This window comes from Gossypium hirsutum, chromosome A02, assembly GCF_007990345.1.
Source record: "Gossypium hirsutum isolate 1008001.06 chromosome A02, Gossypium_hirsutum_v2.1, whole genome shotgun sequence".
NCBI lineage: Eukaryota > Viridiplantae > Streptophyta > Magnoliopsida > Malvales > Malvaceae > Gossypium > Gossypium hirsutum.
This window is the reverse complement of record NC_053425.1, coordinates 57731682-57755857: the sequence shown is the minus strand read 5'-3', so window position 1 is coordinate 57755857 and position 24176 is coordinate 57731682. Positions and strand designations below refer to the sequence as shown.

The following is a 24176-nucleotide window of genomic DNA, read 5'->3' as shown; positions in this document are numbered from 1 at the left end:
TTGGGAGAGTCACAGGCCATGATACGAGTGAAAATAACATCTGATATTCCATTCTGCAAACAGGCCATAGCCTTGTGTTTCTTGGCTCGTTCCTCACCATGTTGCCTGATCTGAGCAATGGTAGGATTTGCTCTTAATGGTGCTGGCTCGACATCACTCTCAACTGCACTCCAGAGGTCAAGTGCTTGAAGATATGTCTTCATTTTGACAACCCAAATGTGGTAGTTGTCTCCAGCAAAAACTGGTGGTGGAGGAGGAGCAAAACTCATGCTGCCAAGACTGACTTTGAAAAAAACAGAAAACTAAAACATAAACAACAGAGGTCCTCAAAGATAGGAGGCTCTGATTACCATTTGTTTGAACACTGGCAGCAACAACCAAACAATGAAACACTAAGAGCATAAGCTCACGAACAGCAAGCAGAAACAGAACAGAAAACTCAAAAGCAAAAATGTGAAAATGAATGGAATACTACATCTTTTCATTTCATTTGAAAATATAAGAGTTACAAAGTTAGAATGTCAGTTACCTAAACTTGTAACTGCTCCCACCTGTTTTGGCAAGTTGCCAACTAAAGTAATACAAAAGAAAGCTGAACAATTTTAGCTATTACATCCATCAATTCAAATCTTAACAACTCTAAAAGTCTAGTTACATTTAGCTTGGATGGCATTACAAAATGAACAAAAGTAAACAAAATAATTAAGCTGCTTCTGGTCCCGCTTGAATGCTGGTCTGCTGCAGCTGCTGGTCTGCATCATGGCCTTCTGTTGCATTGCAGTCCATTCTCAACAAGATTTCACCAAATTTGGCACTACACCAATAACATAAGTATTTGGCACCACACCAATAACATAAGCATTTGGCACCACACCAATAACATAAGCATTTTCTTTTCCTAACTTCAATTTTAGTAGGAGAAGAAAATTTGTGAGTTGATTTATTTGAACTTGAAATAGGCCAAGCACTACCAACAATCTTATTGGTACGTATAACATTGGTAAAGAGGTCTTAAGAGCAAGCATTAAGGTGTTAATTTTAGTATAGGAAGACATAAAGGGTTTCCTAAGACCAGTAGTCATAATATTCTTAACATATGTGGCCATATGAAACCCTTTTATGAGATTAGTTAGCCTAAAAAATTTAACATACTGAGCTATTTCACATTTCAATTTGCTAACAAAAATGCTAAGAGCATACAATTTAGGTAGTTGCAATTGGTTGAGAATACTTACAAACTCCTCATGATACTGCTCAATTGAACTGTACTATCTTATAACAACCAACTCGACCATGAGGTTTCCTAAAAACGAATATGAGTGAACCTCTCTTGCATGCTCTACCAATAAGTATCCCATTCCAACAAATGTAGACCTCTCTTCTACTAAACATAAAAATGATGTCAATCCAAGGTTTTTCCCTCCAACTAAAGCATGACTATGTGCACATTGACATTATCAAGCATGAACTTGCCCTTAAAAAATTATTTCATCTTAGCTTGCCAACCACGAAAATCCTAACCATCAAACTTAGGACACTTTAATTTGTGCACATGGTTACCGCCATAAATGGAACCACCTTTGCTCCCTCTCAAACCAACATCATCCATCAGAGCCAAAGGAGCATCAACGATAGTCTCCTTAGGAGGGAACCCCGGAAGAGCGCCCAATATGCTCTTAACCTTATCCTTGGAGACTGGTGGAACCTTGGTAGCAACATCGAATTTGCCCAAGAAGCGCTCAAAAAGATATGTCATCTTAGCTTTAAGCTTAGCACGAAACTCTTCATGAAATCTTTAAAGTTTTGCATCCAGCTTCTTGTCCTATTAGGAAACCTCAACCTACAACTTGGCCACATCTTAGTGCAGCTGTCTGGCATCCTTTTGGTTGCAAGTAGTAACATCATCACCAACCATAAGAGAATAATTGAAGACTCTGATACCCAATTGTTACAAGCTAAAGCTGGAAAAGAAGTAAGAAGGACAGATTGAGAGAAGAATGAATGAAATTCTTAAAAATTTTGGATAATAATCATTAACAAACCATTTCCTCTTTTATTAACTGACTAGAAATTTGTTATAACCAAATAGCGACCAATATAAAAAAAATGGCAATGTTTTCATAAACCCATTATGATAGCATTTCAGTAACCCCATTTAAGTTCTAAATGACAGTGTTTCATGCCACACATAACAATTTAACATATATGTTCTAATATAGTTAGATATAAAATAAAGAATAATTAGTACAAATTGAAACATACAATTAGAACTATGAGTAAAAACTCTTGTAAAAAAAAAGACCTCTTCAAAATAAGCAAAAAGTTTTCATTCTCTTCGTCACAAATAAGTCATATAAATGATTAAAAACTACCAATTATAATTAGTTTATAACTATCTAATAAAAGTAAAAAAGTAATATTTCAATTAAACGAAACATAAATCTTATCATGTATTTACTTCAAGATTAAAAATATAAGAGAAGTACTAATTGAATTCAAAGTCTATAATACATAATGGCGTCAAGTAATTTAACAACACCAGCAACAAAACTTTTCTCAATTAACAATAACAACTATAAGAAAAATACAGGAAAAGAAAAAGGGAAACTAGTTAGAATATAATAAGATAAAAAGAAGTTGACAAATGCAATAATAAAATGATGATTAATATAATACAAGTGTTTATTGGGTTTGTTTTGCTTAACCCTTAAACTATGGGTACTACAACATGTACATTTATAAGAGTGCATTTGGTTGAAGAGCAGCAATTGACGTGTGGGAGATGATGAGACGGTGATGGATTGGGGGGCTACACCCTTCAACATCTATGCCTAATGTTGGGGAGTCGGCAATGATTTAAATTACAAGTAACATCCTTCCAAAATAAAATTTACAAGCAAGCAACAAATACAAAATCATCTCTAGATATAAATTTAGATTATTTTAAGACTAAACTCGAGATTGATATTAATTAAAAATTTAAACATAATTTTTTTTATCATTTTATCTATGATTTAGTCGACGAGTTTAGTTTAATTGATTTATAAGGATATTTTGCAAAAAAGAAAAATATAATATTAATCGGATCCTAATAATTATAACATTTTTTTATATTATAATCTCTAAATATATGATGCATATTTTTATTCAAACAGGAGTGTAACTTGAATTTTTTCTTAAAAATTTATAAGTATTTTTTTAAAAAAAAAAATTGAAATTGCACGAATAAACCAATATGACTAATCTCAAAACTAATAAAATTGTATATGCCAATTGAATCACTTATGGAGTAGCAAAAAATATATATTTTTAAACAATCCTATACCTTATTCGTTATAAATAAAAAATAAAAAATAAAAAGTGCACATGAATGATGAATGAAACTTGGCATGGATTATTTGGGTGCAAGATTCCAATTATGTGGCAGATGAATGAACCAAGTAATAGCCCATAGGTTCTAATTTATGGAAATCGGAGGCTTATTTGGTAAAAATAACACTTTGGGGTTTAATTAATTGAACATGATTTGGGGACTAATAATTGAATATTTGAAAGAGATGAGAGCTCTCATCTCATTTGTCTCGAAATCTGAAGGATGATTAGTACGTGGCAGCCATACCAATTAGAGTTTAATTGATAAGTAAAAGAGAGATAACTTTGTTTAATGGAGATCACTAAAGAAAAATGGTTTATAAGTTATGAAATTTGAACAAAACTCATGCTCCCAATCATCCATTTCTTTTTATTATCCAAATGTAATAATAAAATTATTAGAAATTTCTTTTACCGTCAACAAGTAATACAAATTGAAGTAATCTGAGCATGCTTTTACTAAATTAATTTAAGGGCACTAATTTATTAGTACATTTACATTTTGGACATTTAACTCAATTAAACAATATATTTTAAATCTAAGTCGAGCTGATGACCAATGCTGGAGATTGGAGAAAAAAATTGTTTGGATTTTAGCTCGTAGATTCGTGACGTCCAAAGTTATTGTTTCATGAAGAAAATTGAATTGTAGAGCTTTCGATTGGTGTAGGCGTTGTTAATAGAAAAGTCCATATAATAGTAATTTTAACAATCCAATGACTTAAATGAAATCTTTCAAATAGTTTAGTGATATTTTATAACTTTTTGAAGTTGAGTGACCAAAACATAAACTTATTAATAGTTTAATAACTTGGGTTTAGTTTACCCGTTAATTAATTATCCATAGTTTCACCGTCCCATGGCTCACTCCTACGGCTACTTCGAGAAGCAGGAAAAAGAAAAACAATAAAAAATAAAAAGGTCGACAAATCCATAATGGCGGGAAAGCATGGTTGTGATTTGCTATAAATAGGGCCAATCCTCTTCCCTTTCTCAACCACAATTAACTGCAAACTTTGCTAGCCATTCCCCTACTACTACTCATTAGCTTTCCTCCTCCTCCTTTTTTTTTTCTTTTGGTATTTGTTTTAGTCTTCAATGGCAATTCCAGTGATTGATTTCTCTAAGCTCAATGGTGAGGATAGGGCCAAAACAATGGCTCAGATTGCAAATGCATGCCAAGAATCGGGTTTTTTTCAGGTACCCTTATATCTCTAACTGTATTATAGGAAATAAGATTTAAAATGATGCAATTATATATATATATTTGGTGGTGCAGCTGGTGAACCATGGCATCCCAGTGGAGTTGCTGGAGAGGGTGAAGAAGGTCTCATCAGAGTTTTATAAGGGAGAGAGGGAGGAGAATTTCAACAAGTCAAAGGAGGTGGATTTGTTGGATGAGAGTAGTGAAAAGTTGGAGAATGTGGATTGGGAAGATGTTATCACTATCTTGGATGATAATGAATGGCCATCCAAAACACCTAGCTTCCAGTAAGCTAATTCATATTCATTAATTTGATTGAATATATATATGTATGTATATGGTCTAACTAGATGTTTATGACAGGGAAACCATGAAGGAATACAGGTTTGAGTTGAAGAAATTCGCAGAAAAGGTGATGCAAGTTATGGATGAAAACTTGGGATTACCGAAGGGATACATAAGGAAGGCACTCAATGATGGAGATGGTGATAATGCCTTCTTTGGCACCAAGGTTAGCCACTACCCACCATGTCCTCACCCTGAGAGGGTGAAGGGTCTTCGAGCTCACACAGACGCTGGTGGCGTCATTTTACTCTTCCAAGACGACAAGGTGGGGGGACTTCAAGTCCTGAAAGATGGAGAATGGATTGATGTCCAGCCCTTGCCTAACACCATTGTCATCAACACAGGTGATCAGATTGAGGTCCTCAGCAATGGCCGCTACAAGAGTGCTTGGCACCGAGTCCTGAGCCCCGTCCATGGGATCAGGAGATCCATTGCTTCATTTTACAATCCAAGTCTGAAAGCCACCATTGCTCCTGCACCACAGCTGGTGGAAAAAACAAACCAACAAGTGGAACAAACTTATCCCAAGTTTGTTTTTGGGGATTATATGTCTGTTTATGTTCAGCAGAAGTTCCTTCCCAAGGAACCAAGGTTCCAAGCTGTAAAGGCAGTGTAATACCAAGAAGAAGCTCAAAACCATGAATGATGTTTTTGATTGAAAGAGTAGAGCCCTTTCTTTCCTGGAAAATAAAATTGCAGGGAAGGATATGAAGAGCTCAAGTCAGTATACAATGTTACTAGGGTGTTTGTTTGTTTGTTTGTTTGTTGTGTTTTTTTTTTTTTTTGTTCTTTTCCTTTTTTGGTTGGGAGTTTGTGGTGATGAACATGATGAGATGCTCGATCAAATTGCTAAAGTTGGGTGTGTAAATTTGAATCACATATATATTTTATTATGAATTTTCTATTTTATTTTAAGAAACAGCTATGAGCTTTTGACTTCTTAAAATTATATTTTTATATTATATATCAGCAGTGCTTGTCGTCCATTTTTATTCCGATTTTCTTATGTTTCCCTTTATTTTAATATTTAACATTACTTCAGTGAGAACAGATGCCTCCCTAGAACATGCTCCACATGCATCTCCATACACAATATAGAAAAAGAAGAAAAATCTTTCTGATTTTTTTATATAGAACTGGAATGCATGTTCTGTAAAAGGAACAAAAACTTTTATCAATCTAATCTCAGATTTTCTGGTTACATTATAAAAATGGAAGACAAAAACACCGAAACATTATTAAATATATGGGGGATGCTTTTCACTGTTTTTTTCAGTCCATTGGCCAGAATATTGATCAGGCAGCAAGATGACATGAAATCCAAGTATATGCCTATAGTCCTTGTAAACTTAGGTGCCTTTATTTGTTTTTATCATTCATAAGTAGTAGAGATAGAAAGCCCTATCAAACATGCAACAATTTCAGTCACTAACAAAGTCGTCATATCATATGTCATAGAGTGGAGCTCTGCGTGGACCTTGGGATTATTTTCAACATCAAGGGAACTTGCTCTATAACTTTATACATACTACTACCAGAAAGTAACAGAGAAATACAGGACAGGGGCCAAACTGTGCCCCTAAAATGAAAATTTTCTCATTTAAGTCCTTTAGATTTTTCAAAATTTTAAATTAGTAAAGATAAAATTACACTTTGACCCCTTTAAAAATATAAAATTTTGATTTAATCTTTTAAAAATTATAAAGATATAGACTATCAAAATAATGAAATTACATTTTTATTATTATAAAAATTACAATTTAATTTCGGCCCATAAAAAAAATTTCTGGTTTCACCCCTGAGGATAACTTACAGCCTTGATACAGAACACTAACTGATTAGATTCTTTCACGAAATAAAATACTATGAGATCTTTCTTTATTATTATTTCAAAGCTGTTGTGAGTACCCTATCTGACAGTATTTGTACAATCTAAGGGTAAAAATTGACCAACACTACTTTTGTGGGGAAGCATATGTTGGTAATGAATAGCATTCACTCTTTGTATATTAAACTCTTTTTTTCTTTTTCTTTTTTTCTCTTTCCAAGTTATAATTTTATATCTATACATCAATTTACATGAAGGTTCAACCTACCTTGAGAATGAAGCTGTGGGGGCCTTAGAGGGCTTTTTGATCCAATCTCTCATTCCAGTTAAGGCAGCGAATCAAGCTGTGGAACCAATCACCTGTTTGGTCAGATTTATTGACAGTTGGAAGGGGGTGCTGGCTCATAGATATTCTGACAGAGTGCCCTCGAGAGAGTTGTTGCCTTCTCTTCCCATCGAAAGAAACCCATGCGTTACTTCGAGCGTCATCAGGGATCTGTGAAACCAACAACAGCAATGTTCCAATGCTTTATGTAATGTACATAAAAAAAGGTCACGTAGATAAGAAGATTCCTTCAGATTCCAATACAGTGATGTCATGTCGAAAAAACGTATTCGTTACAATTTTTTTATGCTTGGTTTAGTAACAAGTGACCTCAGCTTGTGCAAAAGAAACCCACAACTCTCCACCAAGCTACAAATTTTATGCCAAGATGGGAAGCAGTTTCAGAAATACAACCGCAAACCTAAACCCTAAACTTTAAACCTGAAAAACTAAGATTAGCATATCAAAGAACATAAATTTATTCCTTCCCCGTCGACATCTTTAGATGAGCAATGAACCATATTGCACAACAAAATTGGTAATGATTTTTTTCTAATATATAACATGAGAAATAACATGTCCATCGAAGAAGTAGACTGTTAACCTCGTTTGACCAATTAAAGAAAAAAAACGGTATCCTAGTTTAAAGAAGAATTCCACCAGATTCTTATTAGATGGAGAAAAGTTCTGCTACAATGAACTATGAATGGTCATATATGAATAATTTTACCTTCAACTCAAGCTTTGCAGAATCTGGAAGTATGACTGGTCTAAATGAGAGGGAATGAGGGCAGATAGGCGTAAAAAGCATGCAAGGAACATTCGGATGAACCTGCATTAGCAATGGTATGTTGTTACTTGCAAAATAACCATGATTCAAAATGGTCTATATAGAATAAATCTCATATGTATCTCTGAAAACTTGAAAGGACAACCCACCATGGAACCTCCAGCAGCTGTAGAGTAAGCAGTACTTCCAGTAGGTGTAGCTACTATGACTCCATCGCCTTGTACCTAAAGGCATATTTTAAGTTAAATAAAAGCATGGGAAAGCAACAAAAGATTTGAACACCTCTAGAGCTATATGAGAGAAGATATTTTAACAGTCACAACCTAGAATAAACTAAGACTTTGTCGGTAACAAGTGTGACAGCTAGAACTCGCTTGTATCTGACAATGGAGGCTAAAATTTTTTTTTCCTTTCTTTTCATAGAAAATAATTAACTAACCTTTGTTATAAGTCGGTCATGCTCATAACATTCAACCTTAGAAAGGTATGGATTAGAACCACGGTCAACAACAACCTCATTTAGGACATCAAATACTTTTCCTGGAACTGCTTTACCATTTCGAAAAATCTCACACCGTAGGCGCATTCTAAGAGTTATATAAACACCATCTGCTGTATTGTTACCATGGATGACCTGTTTCAAGTCTTCCCTGTAGTCTTCAAACTATATCAATCAAAAAAGGTGGAAAAAAATTAAACAAATTGGAAATTGTAAGGACATCCAATATCCAAAACAAAGATCACATACTGAGTTACTTACCGTGTGGGAAGTGAGAAATCCAAGAGATCCAAGATTAAATGATACAACAGGTGGCACAGCACCTCTAAATAAATTTGATGCATGCAATATAACCCCATCTCCACCCAAGCACGCAACGAAATCAACCCTCTCATGTAGATCACTTCATAAGAGCATAAAACAAGTAGGATTCGAATCAGGTTTATTATCAACTCCGTGGGAGAAAAAAAAATCATAAAGTACCTCGTATCTTGACTATAAAAGGTTTGAACAAATCCAAACCCAGGGATTCTAGCAAATATGTCATGGACATCAGGTTCAACAAGGACATTCATGTTCTCTTGATAATGCAAGAAAGAAGAAACCTGCACATCACACAAAATATATATATTTACAACTGCTAAGATCAAACAAGCGACTTTATATGCTATCAAATGCAGATAAAAAAGAGATGCATTTCCAGCTGGCAGTTCAAGAAACTATCATTGCAAGTTAAACTTGGAGGATGTTTCTTCATTGTGCTTTAGACTGGCTTCCTACCAGATGTTATCCCCACTTTACCTTCAACAAGTCACAAGTTCAAATCACCAGCTCTGTCCCTCCCGCACCCATACCACCTCTCCTTACTAATTCAAGCACTAAATACTGAAATCGTTTAAGAAGTTCCTGATAATTGAGTAATCAATGCAGCAACAACAACAGCAGGACTTAAAATTGAACCAAATCAAATAAGACCCTAATAAGTGAAACATTTCAAGCATGTACACTTGAGGGCTATATATGTCTATACTCTGCATCATCAAAATGCACATAAACCATAACTGATGATCTCAGTGTGATTCAATTTCAGATTATACAACCATATACACAGACTGAAATGAAAACTTATTGGAATAGGAACATTCTGGTAAGTTATCAAAGTGCAGGGAAGCAATTATTGGCATTAACAAACAATTTAACAAATAATATCTTCAAATACTACCTCTTTGGCTTCTTCCATTAGTTCAGGCCCCAGCTTCTTTAACAGTAACACAGTCTTTGGTGTAGACTTCCACATAAGCATCTGTTGCTGGGTGCTAGGATGAGTGAATGCCAATGAGGATTCAGTCACCTTCTCCCTGGTACAAGAGAACCCATCCGTCCGCACTAAAAACATCTCTGCTTTCTTCCTTGACTGCACTCTTACGACACCAGTAGCAGAAGCACACATATTTCCCTCCATTGACCCCAATTCATCATCACTTGAATATGAGGAGGCCTTACCATTGCTATTCTCACTCTTGCTAGACAAGGTAGAAGTGCGCTTACTGAAATTCCCGTCTAAAGTAGCAACTTTGGTTTCAGTCATGGAATGTCCTTGAAGAGATCCATTCATATTTGGGCTACTGGAAGCATAACTAGAACCATTCATGTACTTCCCACTGCCAGCAGCAGTGATCTTATGCTCTTTAGATGGACTTTTATTACTGAATATTCCATCAGAATTTCTTGTCCCTCCAAACGATGATTCAGTGTTAGCACGAACAACCTCATTTCCCCGTGTTTCTGTAATAGAAGTCTCTCTTGGAACAGGTTCCAATCTTTTGAGCTGATGATTTAAATACGATGCAGGAGAGATCTTTTTACTCCTCAGAAACCAAGACATCTCTTTTCTGGAGAAAACATTGCAAGGAGGAATCTGAGCGTTTAGAGGATCTGCAGTCTCATAGATGTTAATTACTGCTCCTTCTGCATCGACTGCTTCCCCAGGAGTCACAACTTGGCTGGAAACAAGGTCAATGCCAGTTCCACAAATTTTGTGATCTTCTTTATCATCTGAGGAGGCTTCTTTCTGATGTGCGCCATTCGAACTATGTATCACATTCAAAGTCTCTTGCAATAACTCATTTGTCTCTTGTAACTTGAGCTTTTCTTCAGTACTAGAAGTTGCCTGATGATCTCCTGATCCATTTGCATCTTGAGATAATCTATCACTTGCTAACTGAGATGCAAAGCGAGTCATGTACTGCTGCCATCTAGAGACCATTGCAGAAGTTCTCCAAACTCCTTCCTTACTATGGAGATAGATGGGCCTTTTGTTACAATCTGAAACTAAAGATGCAAACTTTTCAACCTGTTCCATTGAAGGTGCAGTTCCAACCTCCACTGGAAATCTTATAAATTCAACTTTCCCAGATGAAATAGCATCATTCATGGCAGCTTGATAAAAGTTATCCTTAATAGTCTCAGCTCTTAGATCAACAATGGTTTTAAATCCTCTGTCAACCAACCATGTCAGACCTTCCTCTGTCACTTGACCACCCATCCAAAAGGCTATCTGACAATCTTTAGACTCTATCTCTTCTTTGGAGGTGGACAAACAAACAGACTGCCAATTCGCAAACAATGTATGGCATGGATGGTCATCCTTGCGAGGAAAACCTAAATCATAACAAGCATTTTTCAACCTTTGCAACCTCCTCCAGACATGCAGGCTTCGAGAATCGTCAGGTGTCAAATAATTCTCAAGAGCAACATGTAAGCTCTCACAACACCTCTTCATCTCACTCCTGAAAAGAGCAAGTGGTGGAAGCTTATCCTCCTCCATCACACTTGCATCTGCTGCACGAAAAGTGTTCATAATTGAGACTCTTCCAGAAAGAACATCTTCTCTTCCTTTATTCAAAAGAGATAGCAAGCACCCTAGCACAGACACAATCTTATCCTCTACTAATGGTTTTTCCTCTGGTGTGAAATCATATGAAACACTACATTCTCCAGTCAATGGATTGCATAAAGTGTCCATCAAAGCAGCATGTAGCCTTTCGGCCGCTCTAAAAATTCTACAATAAGCCTCAACTTCTGCAATATCCCCAGGAACTGGACCAATCCAGCGTAACTGTGACACATCATGTGACTGCGCGATCTTCTAATCCAAATAAAGCAGTGTCAGATAATGCAAGAAATTTAATCTCTCTCTTTAAGAAGTAAACATTAAAGGAGCAAGGCCAAAAAAGCATCATGAAAAATGTAGCAACTTGACTTATGTACGTTCAAAACATATTTAAAAAAAATACAAAATAGGCAGAAAGGTACTGAAGTTTGAGATGAGTATAGTCCCTAAGGATGCCTAAAACATTATCAACGTATAATTCCAATGTGTTGATCAAAACACCCCAGAATCATATCAGCAGAAACAATAGTATTACAAAGAAATTCGACAACATCAAACCAACACCCTATGCTGGTCATTTCGTCGAACAGTAATTGTTTAAATAACACAGTGAACTTGAAACTGAAATAATTTGAAAAGAAAAAAGAAAAAAAAGATATAAAGGCCAAGTGAAAGAGAACAAAGTGAATGAAAATAAACCTGAGAATCTAAACCCAGATTGAGAGAGAAAGACTTGGATAGCTCCGCCTTCACTACAAGCTTCACCCTTTTCCTTACCACCACTTTACGCTTCAACCCAAACCCAAAAGCCTTGCTGCTTTTGCCATCGATTTTGAAGGGCGAGAAATATCCGGCCACCGGAGACAACCTACTCATGCCGACGATCGCCACGTGGCACGCAGAGAGACATTCCACCATAGGGAAGTTTAGTTTCACTATTTGTTTCTGTTTTCTTTTATATTTAAAGTTGAAAAGTATTTATTGGTAAAAAAAATAATGTGGATAATGAGAAATAATTTAATTGTTGTGTGGATAATAAAGGAAGAGAAGCCCAAAATGTTGAGATTTTGGAGTGATTTTATTGGCTCCTCTTCTGCTTCTGCTGCTTTCTTTTCTTTTCTTTTTTCTTTTTTTTTTTGGGTTTTGAATTTCTTGATGTGATGTCTCTACATTTATTTTATTTTATAACATTTAATTATGATTATTCCTAAACAAAATAAAATAAAAGAATTTTAAAGTTATGTGTTTAAAAATAATAAATCTTTTGAAACTAATAATAATATACAAAATTAAAATAAATAAATAAAGTTTAGATAAAGATATCATTATAATAAATGTACAACGTGGATAAAAATATAAAATAAAATTTTGGTTGTTGGTAACATTTACAATTTATGAATTGATTTTTTAAATAAGAAAAATATAATAATGTCATTGTAATAATTAACTTATATCTGAGGTTATTTTAGTAATTTTATTATTAAGTTAATTTATGATGCTAACCTAATCAGAAAAATAATCTAGTAATTTAATTTAAATAGTATTATATGTGTCAAAACTGTCATTTACCTCATAAGATTTTGTTTCATCTTTCGATTGAGTATTTAGATTATTTTTCCCATTGAATGTATTGATAAAAAAAAAACCAACTTAAACTTGTGTAGTCTGTTGGAATGAAAGATTTTTATTTTCATCAAAATTTTTAAAATTCTAAAAATATAAAGAATTTCAAAATATTTTTTTAATAACTCAAATTCCACCAAAATTTTCAAAATGCTTTCCTTTTAATTAATATAGTTCCACCATAAAACAAAACAAAATAAAAATTCTGAACTTTAAAAGGCAATGTTTATTTCATTCTTATATATATTTACTATTTTATATTATTAAAATAATTATATATTTTAATCAATATAATGATTGCATACTTTTTATATATTAAATTATCTTTATCCTTTTGTAATATATATTTTTTTTAATTTAGGAATCCAGTAACCTAAATCTTCTTCAAATATTATTTATCAAAACAAAATAATCATAAATACTAACATTTTACACTAATGTATTTTAACATGCTAACATTTTGAAAATGCCCAAAATCTTAAAATTACCCGTTTTGAAAGCATCATTTTGAAACAGCTTTGCATTTTACACTAATTATAAATTTGATTTATATAAATATAAAATATCTTAAATACAATTCTGACATGAAAAAAATACACAAGCACATGGATACACGAATCAACAGGTCTTAATACTCGGTCATGTTGAAGTTTCCATCAGAGCATCAAATCATAAAGTTAACATAGTTGAAAAAAATTCAAAAAAAAAAAAACAATATAGAATACACAAAATTAGCACAATGTTTATCCACAGCGAAAATTGATTTACAGGCTCAAATTACAAGCATGTATAAGTGTTACAATTTCCATAACATTATCTCCCCCTTCAGAACATACATACATAACACACACACGCATATATATGCATGTATTTATGTATATAAGCTGATGGCTTCATAACTTGATTGATGCATAGTATGGCCTGAAAGCAGTATACCTGAGTGGCTGAGTTTAAACCATCAAGTTGCATCTGGTAGGCAAGGGCGGGCCTGAGTGCTTTCAAGTCATGCTACTTCGGGTCCGAACTCGGTCTATAAGCATTTGCCTGCCTGACAAATCTTCTTCGTAACCCACAACCTGCATTTTCCAAATAATTGATAGATGAAGAGGCTTCAGCCTGAAAGTTGGGATTACTAATCATAGGTGATTCACAGATTTAAAATTCATTAAACTGTTCAAGCATATGTTGCTCCCACTTTTCATTTTTCTCTATCGAGTCTGATAACATAGGATGGAAATGGAACTTCTTAGACAAGTAAGATCTGAAACCTGAGACTCTGTTTGCGTTTCACTGAAACCACCATATAGGCTTCCCACATTCACATCTCGGGAATGACTGCTGATTTCATCTTTTCTCACATTCCTGTAAAGAAAAAAAAATTATGTCAATTGGAGATGAGAATGAAATGATTTTTGCTTGCTATAATGAAATATAATTCCCCACTGGCCTTGCAATTGTCCCAAAATTCAGTAGGTTCTTTCTTAATTAAGCTTTCTGGCAAATGCAAGGCAGTCAACTAAAGTTCAGACATTAATAATTTTCTTTTTTTGGTTCAACTAAGAGGCAATATTAAAATGTTAAAAGGGAGAGCAATTATTTGGTAATCATATAACAAGGTACCGGTTTAACCAGTGTCGAGATAACCCAATAACGGAATGAGAATCCGTATGATCTTGACGAAGGCCCGTACAATCAGATAAAAATATCTGTTCCACATCAAGGATTGATAAATAAAGAAACTTATATAAGAGATAGAGAGTAGACATCTAGACATCGAAAACTCAACAAATACAAGGATACACTTCTGTCACACCCATTCCTCTCTGGTGACTTCTGATCATGAATCTTGAAAAGAAGCATAGATAATTGAGTCAGCCAACCAGCAATCTTGAACAATAAAACAATTAGGTGATACAGTTAGAGGAACAACAATATTCACCTTACTAGTTTGCTCCAGTAAGTCTATAACAGTATCTACGTCAGGCAAAACTTGAGCAGCTTCACCTGCATTTTTTAATTTGTTGTTTCCAGTAGAATTTTCATGCAGAAAAGGCTCGCATAAATGCACTCGAGAAGCAAGCAGATTATTCTGGTCATCATCTTCTAAGTGCCTTGCCCTTTTAAAATGATCATTTGATTGTTCGGCCTCATCTCTAGAGCCATTATTTCTATCACCAGGAATGCTTCCCATTTTAACACCAAGATCTTGTGTTCTCAGACCCTGAGGTTGACTTGTAAACTGAGAGGGAACATCTACAGACATCATTTGAGCAGCTTGAGTCGGAAACTGGCTCACAGTGCATAATCCTGCTTCTTGGTCTTGAGCAGTAACTTCTTTAGGGCAAAATGGATCCAGAGATATTACTTTATTCTACGAGATTTAAATTGAACACATGAATTTTGTTGATCTTATCATTTCTAAGGAAAAACAACAAAATTTCAGGGCAGACATGATTGGAAATGCATAACTGCACAGATGAGCGCAGAGAGAGAGAGAGAGAGAGAGAATCAGAACCATACCTGCCTTACACATTCATATATCCACTCTGATGTAACTGACCGTATTCCCCATTTACAAGCAGCCTCATATTTCGGTCCACTAGTAAACTTGCACAACAAATGCGTCACCTTTTTTGTAAGTTTTTCCACAAACTTAGCTCCAAGAATAAAACATAGATTTCTTAATAGCAATCTATCCTTCTCTTCATATTGTGAAACACAAAAGCGGAAGTTTTTGAACCCAGGAAATGGAATTTGACAGGGAAGTGGCGAATAGAGAATATGACTTCCAACATCCAGCAAGCATCCATCCTAGAATACCAGTTCTCCATCAGCATTGACAAGATTATGAAAACACATATAATCCAACCAGATATTATTCAGACCCAATTACTACTTTCAGTTAAAAGAAATATCAATGCATGATGGTTTAGAGTAAAGAAGAAACCAAAGGAAGCAGCAGTGGTAGCTGTAGCAACAGTATTAGACAAGTACACATAATGTACTATGCACTATATGTAACCAGAAAAAGGTATATCATGACCAAAGAGGAAGTTTTATGTATACCTCTAAACAAGACCTGACCCAGTGAGTAGAAACATAAGTAATCTGGGAATCAGTAATACAACTGGGTATCACACCATGACACTCAATAATAAAATTCACATTCCTTTTCACTTGATCCTCAACAACCTGTCCACCACCTTGATCCACCCATTCGACAATTTCAGCTCTCTGGCAGAAGAAATTAAAAGAATATTAAGGAGGAAATAGCACTAGAAACAGTCACCATCGGAACTAAGATAGATAGCAATACATAGAGCCAATGTAAGAAATATATCTGATACAAATAAATACGACATGCTAAAACAGTTCAAAAGCAGTTAAATATCTGAGATGTTAGACAGCAACAACACGGGTTTTAAATAGTTATCAAATCATTGATATGGGCAGGTGCCTCTTACTTTGAGGCAGGGGCTTTAGTTACAAGATTAGGGCATCCCAAATTGACCAATGGCAAATAAATTGCTCTTTGTTCCTCCAGAGCCGTTCTTCAGTCTAAAATTTTAGTTACAGGGAAAACAAGGCAATTCCCTTCTTCAGTTGGGTGAGTCAGTTGCTGGGCCAAAAAAAATCTCAACAAGGAGGATGGATTCAGGTGGTTATTTTAGCAAGCATAAATTCTTTTGGCAACTTTCAAGCATACTGTTGCATACTTATGTGAGTGTAGTACTAGTAAAATTTTTGCCAAGTTTACTTGAGTATATTTCTTCTTGAAAGTCACATGTCCATATCAACGTTTTCAAGTTGAATCATCTCAAAAATTCATAACCAAATACTCATGCTGGGTCAAAATATTCATAGAGGAAGATTCTTACCCTATCTTCAGGAAAGGAAACTGAAAAACAAAATGTTTTCCCCTTAAATACAGTTGATGAAATCCCATTCTTAGGATTTTGGACTACAGAGTCACATTGCTGCTTCTGCCAAAAATTACTTGTACTATTTATTGTAGGAAGTAGACCTTGCTTGGATGATCCTACAGTATCTTTCAAACAGCTTCCCTCATTCATGTTGATTTTAGGTTTATCATCTAGACTTTTCCCAAATGATGAAGGCATTCCAGTTCCAGAGTTTGTAGGAACTGAGGATTTACTTTGATTTGAATTGATAATTCCCGTCACTGCTCCTGTGACAGAGTGTGCAGAATCTGTCCAAGCATGATGATCAGTTAAACACATGAAAAATAATTCATAACAGAAGCTATAAAGAACTTACTGACGATATCTGTTAATTCCAGAACAAGATCTCTATCTTATTATTGTAAGAGAATGTCAAAAACAAAATACATCCAGCATGAACATGAATTCAAGATGAAGACTGATTGATTTCAGAGAATAATTGGCAACCTTTAGGAAGAAGTAAGTCATATGCAACATGCCTCTGATGAACAGGGATTTCTTTCTTTTGACGATCACAGTCCTCAAGCCAGCTGGTCTTTACCACATGGATAACACCTGAAGCAGCAATGCTTCTTACCTCTTTCTTTTCCCTAGACAAAAGGACAAACATACGAAAGAGAAAGCTTTATGAAAACAGGGGGAAACAGTCAATGTAACAAATGTATCAGTACATTGAGGCCAGAAGATGAAAACGCATGGCTTGCAAAGCACAATTTGGAAAGAACTCAAAGGAAGAAATTCATGGGAAAAAAAAAAAAAAACTCACAACATTGTTTGCACAAAAAGAAGAAATACTTACAATTCAGATGGAGCCCCAACAACTATGTGCGTCAATTTTTCATTACATGACATATACCGGGATGCACCACCTCTACGCACCATGGTAACCAGCTTACACATTTCAGAAGCTTCAAAGCCTACAAGTGAAATTTTACAATCTGACAAGTATAGATCATTATCTTCAGATTGAGAATCATTGGCAACACAACCATCAAGCTTTGTTTCAGTAGAGGGCCGCAATTTTGGTCCTTCACCACCATCCTCTTCAAAAATGGCCTGAGCATCTGATACCACAGAAGGTGTATTCTGAGAATGAGCAGCTTCAAGATCTGGATCTCCCAATCCAGTAGAAGGCACTGTGGACGTATTAAATTCAGGAACCACCAAGGAGGTTGCAGACACTGAACTTGCCCTAAACTTGTCTTGACTATGCTGTGCTGACAAGGAACCACTCACACTTTTCTTTGAAGATGCACTGCCACCCTGGACAGGATAGGACTCCTCGTTAAGGCATGCTATTCCACCAGGGACAAAGGATTATTCATGGTCAGATACAATTTGAAGTCATTGATAATACATGGTAGTACAAATACTCCAGATATCATAACTCAGGAATACTAGACATTACTAACAACAAAGCATTACCTCTTCTGGCAATACATTGATCAAACCATTTCCGAACAATGATATGAACGTGACCCCATCTTCGGGCAACTTTATACTTGTCACCTTCAGGAACTTATGGAAAGTCAAGATCACAAATGAATACTCAGAATAGGCCATGGATGGTTATTCTGAGGAGAGGAAAGGATGGAAGTAAAACATTTATTGAGGTGCAATGCATAAACATCAAAAAGATGTAAGAAAATTTGCAAATGGCTCAAGAACTGAATAACATTCCTTGAACAGAAATGAATAGACAACTGAAGTTTAAATAAGTAGATGTAACAGTGATCATAAATTAGAGGTATGTTGCTTGTGGAGTGAAAGTGTAGAACCTAAGAATACGCAACTAATAACAACAATTCTTAGATCTTAAGGAACAATGTAAAGGATATATCACAAATCAAATGTGTGCACTTCTTGGTGAGTTCAGCAGAATATTTTCCACCATTTTGTATGATAAGCTTTTCAATCTCCTTTCGCTCATCTGAGAGGAAGAGAAAATTAGAATTCAATGATTAAGTAGTCTGTCACAAGCAGGCCCAATATGGTTGACATAATAAACCTGCACGAATTCCGGTAACAGATATTGTCAATCCAGTAAAAGGAAGAACCCTGTATGACTCCTGAGGAACAACACGGTGCTCGCTCCAACACTGATACAACCATTGAATAGTAACGATAGGTTTCTTCAGAACATTTAAAGCCCACTGCACAGACAGAAAATAATTATAAGAATCAGTGATAGTATATAATAAAGTGATGTGCAACCATTAGCTTCTTTCTGATAATACCTTCTCCAAGAAACTCCAAAGACAATTATTCTCAATTTCACAGTCCAATAAAAAGGGTTAATAGAAATTCCAACTCAAAGCCAGATGTGCACAAAATTCAAAAATTTATTACTAAATATTCCACAATGGGAACATTCATTTCCTGCAAGGACTATCAGGATTGTTTTCAAGTTTTTCCTCCCACATGCATGACGATCTCCAAATATGCGAGAACAGGGATCAAATAGCAGTTTCTTACACCTTCTCACCTAACTCAAGTGGGAAAAGACCTTTAATAATATTATTTTTTTCTGAATTCACTATGATGTATTCTAAGTTCATAAAACCAGCTATCTTTTAAGAATATAGAAGTCCTAACAATGATGAGTTCATAAAAACACCAATTAAACAATATTTGCGCACTTAAACACAACAAATTCAGGCAGGTGAGAGAGAGAGAATCATTTTACAAGAATCATACGTACCTTATACTTTGCAGCCAAGACGTTCTTTACAATGACGAAGCTAACATCTAGAGATGCTTTAGTATGCAAAACTCCCCCCATGGCTATAACTAATTTTTCAATCTTAACCTACGAGCAAAAATCATCAGAAGAAACAATAGAAACTCGGGGTTCATATAAGTTACCCGAGTAGATAAAAATGAACGCATTTGCATGAACCTTAATCGCAATACCTTCTCATCCATGTTGAAACCGGATGCCAGCACTTTGAGACCGTCCATTGCAAGACAGCAACTAAATCCTTGTTTAGGTAGAGCTCTATTTTCATTTGCACAAGAAATCACACATTGAGGACCTATGACCCAAAAAAAAAATTAATAAATAAAAAATCCCATAAATTACCAGCATTGTAAATTTAAGAAGAATTCTACAACTGGAGAACACTACCTATCAATTTACAGCCTTTAGCTCTAAGATCCTCAAATTTCTCCTGAAAAAAAAAAGTAAAATAACTAAATAAAAAGAAGACATTTAAGAAAGATGCCAAAAATATCGTAAAATGCAACAAAAATGGAGGGAAAAAGGGGGGAGTACGTGATCGAAGGAAGAGATAACGTGGAAATCATCGGGGCCATTGCGAGAAGGGTCGCAACAGAGCAAGACTTGGGCACCGTTATCCTTGAGAACGCCGTGAAGCTTGTCGAATACTTCAGGAGGGACGAGGTTTCGCGACATGAAGACGTTCGATCCCATGAACGCCTTCGCCTTCGTCATCATCATCATCTCCACTTGATTCCTCAACCTTTATCCCTGAAATTTTGTCAATGATAACTGGCGAGGGTTGAACTTGAAGAGAGATGGAATTAGGGACAGTGGGAATGGTGGAACAGTTAGTATGTTTGCAACTTTTGAAATTGGGGAAAAATATTTGGTAGGGCTGAAAAAAAAACCGCCAAGAAAATTGGGAAAAAAAAGCTCTAAACCATTTTTTAGTTTATATTTTATATATTCAAGGGGAAAAAAAACATTTTATTGCTTTTTCTTTTTAGTTACAAATCAACAAATATCATGGTGGTACACTAGGGTTTTTTTTAACAGGCTAACCGACTTGAATTAGTATTAATTAAATTAATTAATTTTTTTGAACTCTTAATTGTTAATTAAATTAAATTTTTTTTAAAAGAAATTAATTGAACTAAATTTTTTTAGTTAATTCAGTCAATTAACCGAATTAATCGAAATTTATATTTTTTTTTGTTAAAACAAATATCAAAAATATCAAAAATTAACCGAATTAACCGAGAGACCAACTTTAGCTAGTAAAAAACTTCAATTACTAAAATGCACAAAATTCTTATTAAATTCAAATGCAGCAACCAGAATCCCTCACAAATCCACAATTTCAATAAATCTCAATTCAAACCAAAAAATAACCAGTGAAAAAAAATAGTTCAACCCATAAATATAGGCCAAAAAGGGAAATTTGAAAAACTTACCACCATTCCCCTATCAGCAAATCTTACCCACAATCAACAATTAGAAATCAGAACTCACCAGAAAGTTTACTACTTTCAATTTGAACCAACTCTACAATCACCTATTGCCCATGATCATCCTCCTATAAACCCAGGAGCATTATTAACTTCAAAATCCAAAACACTTATATCAGCATCCAACCCTACAATGCTAGTCTTATCGACTCAATTAAACAAGTTTCCTTTGTCAATCTATATCGAGAAACTAAGCTTGGTGTTAACAGAAGCAGGATGTTTACTTCTAAGTTTTAGGCATTGTTTTTGTGATTGTTGATCATTACTGTTACAATGAGGAGATGAATAATTAATCCTTTGCCGCATAAGAAATACATTCCCACTTGATTATTATCACAATGAAAGAATAATATAATAACAGTAATGCCATTTATGGTCGTCATTGAACTACTACCTCGCCACATACGAAACAAACAACTTCACACTTCATTATCATTACTTCATATATACATCACACAATATCTTAGTATTGAAACATATATTACCCACTTCTTAGTTAAAGATGTGGGTGGCTGGTATTGAACAACCATGGAGTGTTCACCACCCGAGTCCTAGTAACAAAGTAATAAAACACACTTGAAAAATCTAAAGTGAGTGCCGACGGTGGTGAGTGAAGTCCAAACCAAAGGTGAGTCACTACGATGACTGATGGCAGACAAACGTCGGACGATTCACGAAGGTCACTGGCACCAGTAGTAGAGATTTTGAAAGATTTCAAATTAGGGATTTTGAATTTTAAGGGTTAGGAATTTCTCATTTTTGTGATTGTGCATGATTTTTAGTTTTAGGATTTTCATTTTTATTTATTAAATTATTAAATTATTTAAATTATTTGTACTTTTTAGGATTGGGTCGAGTTGGGTTTATATATATTGGATTGGGTTTATATTGAGTTGGGTTTATATATATTGGATTGGGTTTATATTGCGTAGGACTTAGAAGTGTTGGGTGGGTTGGTGGTTGGGGCCTGGGTCTAGGTGGGTACTGAGTAGTGAGCTAATACTTATATATTATAATATTATTTATTAAGTTCGGTTAATTCGATTAATCGACTGATTTCGAACCGAATTAACTGTTAATTGAACTTCCAAACAATTATTAACCGACCCCAATTGAATTAATTCGATTAATTGACTGATTAATCAAATTAGATCAGTTAACTGAATTAATTCGGTTTTACTCGAAATTTGCACACCCCTGTGGTACAATCCCAATCTCTAAGAAAAAAAACTTAAAAATAAAAAAAAATAAACTATATCATTAGTCACCAAAATATGGTACGTTTTCATTTTAGTTATTTAACTAAAGATCATTAATATTTCCAACATTGTTTTTTGGGTAAACTACAAAAATGGTTACCGAACTAAGTCTTTAGTTCTATTTTTGTAGTTTACCCAAAAATAATTTCGAAAATGTTAGTATCCAAATTGTAACTTCTTTTAATTAAATGATTTAATCGAAAATTTACCATAGTTTAATGACTAATGGTGTATTTTATTTTTTTAAGGTGTGGTTTTCTAGCTTTTACTACTTTGCAAGTTTTTAAGTTTTTTTATTGATCTGATAACAAATTTATCCCTCCAATATTTACATATTCTATCACTTTGATCCTAAATATAAAAATATCCAACAAACTTAGTCTCAATATTTATAAAATCTATCATTTTAGTTCTAATTCTAAAAAATTCAATAAATTTAGCCTTTGACATTTACAAACTTATTATGGAATGAAACTCAACTTATGTATATGCGATGCTATAGGAGATAAGGATCAGGTATTAATATATACTCTTCAACTTTGCAAAGGTGATGGAAAGTCCCAAATGATTGTGGATTCTCATAATTCGAAAACGAATCTACGAGCAAGAAACATTAGCGCGTTAAGCATAAATGCTTAGTAAGTAATCAAGGAATGTACTCAACTTACCTTAAGGGTTTATATGGGGTTATTTCACACTATAATGATATTAAAATGAGTACAACTCTAGTTCTCATTTCATACCTTTCATGAATTTGAATTCCTTTTTAAGTAGATTGATGGTCTATAACTCATTCTTCACTTTCTCAATGTCATTTAACCTTATACTTCAATATTAACTTATACTTGTAGGAGTATTCATTTAAGTCATTTTCTACCTTTAGAACTCATTTCATAATTTATGTTTGATTTAATATTATTATACATTATGCTTTGTTTTTTTTCTTATAACACGAAGCCCTTAGTAAACACTAATATAATAGTATTTCGATACATGAGAATCCTCCACCACATCAAAAAGCATAAGATTGCTAGCCCAAATGTATCATGTAACATCCTTCCTAACACACAAAAAGGCTCAAGAGCGCATAACTACATCACACTAAGATGCACCTAAGTGCAAGGTCCAAAGGCGATATAAAGTGCACATAAGTGCGAAACCTCTACCACACCAAAGGCACCAAATTGCGAAGCCCAAAGGCAATGAGACTCTTGGCTAAAATAGAACTTCATATATATATATATTGGCATACCAATCGTATTCTAACTGCTTCTCTAAGTTTACAAGGGCAAAGTTTACTTAGTATTTTCAATTTCACTATAACACATCCATAATCACATATATATCAGTTTATACTTGTATATATGTGTTGGAAAAATCGATTTAGAAAACAATGTCTTTAGGCACAACGAAAGTTTAAAATTTTTCTTTAAAACCTAGCCTTTGTGATATTTATAACAATAAACCCTTAATTAAAATTATATATGTGCTTTGTATGAGGCGGTTAAGTTAATCTCGACTTCAATTGAACGACTTTTCTACAATTCTCGAACAACGAATTGCTTTGAGAGTGAGCTCAAACAACATGAACCAATCACATAGAATGAAAAATTTTATTAACTTTCGGTAGGAAAGTTAATTCTCTCTTTAACTAGAAACTGTGCGTTTTCCCCATAAAATAGGATTTATTCTATACAATAAATTTCCATTATTTTCTAACGAAATAATAACGCAAATAATGTGAGTGCATAGTTCAACACATCGTTCCTTTTTATAGAGAACTGGTACAAGAGTTCTATTCCAATAAGGTCTAATTAAATAATAATATTTTAATAGAAAATATAAC

The 24176-nt window shown here is 34.4% G+C and overlaps 3 protein-coding genes across 4 annotated transcripts; 1 reads left to right on the top strand and 2 right to left on the bottom strand.

The window, feature by feature from the left end:
* Positions 1 to 4361: 4361 nt before the first annotated feature.
* On the top strand, positions 4362 to 5830 carry LOC107952114 (1-aminocyclopropane-1-carboxylate oxidase 5). The gene is made up of 3 exons (XM_016887377.2): positions 4362 to 4572; positions 4652 to 4863; positions 4940 to 5830. The coding sequence occupies exons 1-3, from the start codon at positions 4471 to 4473 to the stop codon at positions 5535 to 5537; spliced, it is 912 nt and encodes a 303-aa protein (XP_016742866.1). The 5' UTR covers positions 4362 to 4470; the 3' UTR covers positions 5538 to 5830.
* Positions 5831 to 6777: 947 nt separating this feature from the next.
* Positions 6778 to 12258, bottom strand: LOC107952111 (NAD kinase 2, chloroplastic). Of its 2 annotated transcripts, none has more exons than XM_016887375.2 (8): positions 11956 to 12258; positions 9586 to 11508; positions 8847 to 8968; positions 8625 to 8766; positions 8304 to 8528; positions 8014 to 8088; positions 7805 to 7906; positions 6778 to 7245 (listed from the first exon to the last, which is right to left on the bottom strand). In XM_016887375.2, exons 1-8 carry the CDS (start codon positions 12172 to 12174, stop codon positions 7042 to 7044), a joined length of 3012 nt encoding a protein of 1003 aa, XP_016742864.1. In that variant the 5' UTR covers positions 12175 to 12258; the 3' UTR covers positions 6778 to 7041. The 2 variants fall into 2 exon arrangements, with proteins under 2 accessions (XP_016742864.1, XP_016742863.1); XM_016887374.2 differs by having other exon boundaries at positions 9586 to 11511; positions 11956 to 12252.
* A 1231-nt stretch (positions 12259 to 13489) lies between these two features.
* On the bottom strand, positions 13490 to 20490 carry LOC107952113 (DNA topoisomerase 2-binding protein 1-A). The gene is made up of 17 exons (XM_016887376.2): positions 20116 to 20490; positions 19969 to 20011; positions 19755 to 19876; positions 19543 to 19650; positions 18850 to 18994; positions 18680 to 18771; positions 18267 to 18360; positions 17641 to 18136; positions 17289 to 17431; positions 16758 to 17089; positions 15946 to 16113; positions 15400 to 15690; positions 14819 to 15250; positions 14680 to 14724; positions 14500 to 14585; positions 14148 to 14241; positions 13490 to 13955 (listed from the first exon to the last, which is right to left on the bottom strand). Exons 1-17 carry the CDS (start codon positions 20302 to 20304, stop codon positions 13878 to 13880), a joined length of 2958 nt encoding a protein of 985 aa, XP_016742865.1. The 5' UTR covers positions 20305 to 20490; the 3' UTR covers positions 13490 to 13877.
* Between the last annotated feature and the right edge of the window lie 3686 nt (positions 20491 to 24176).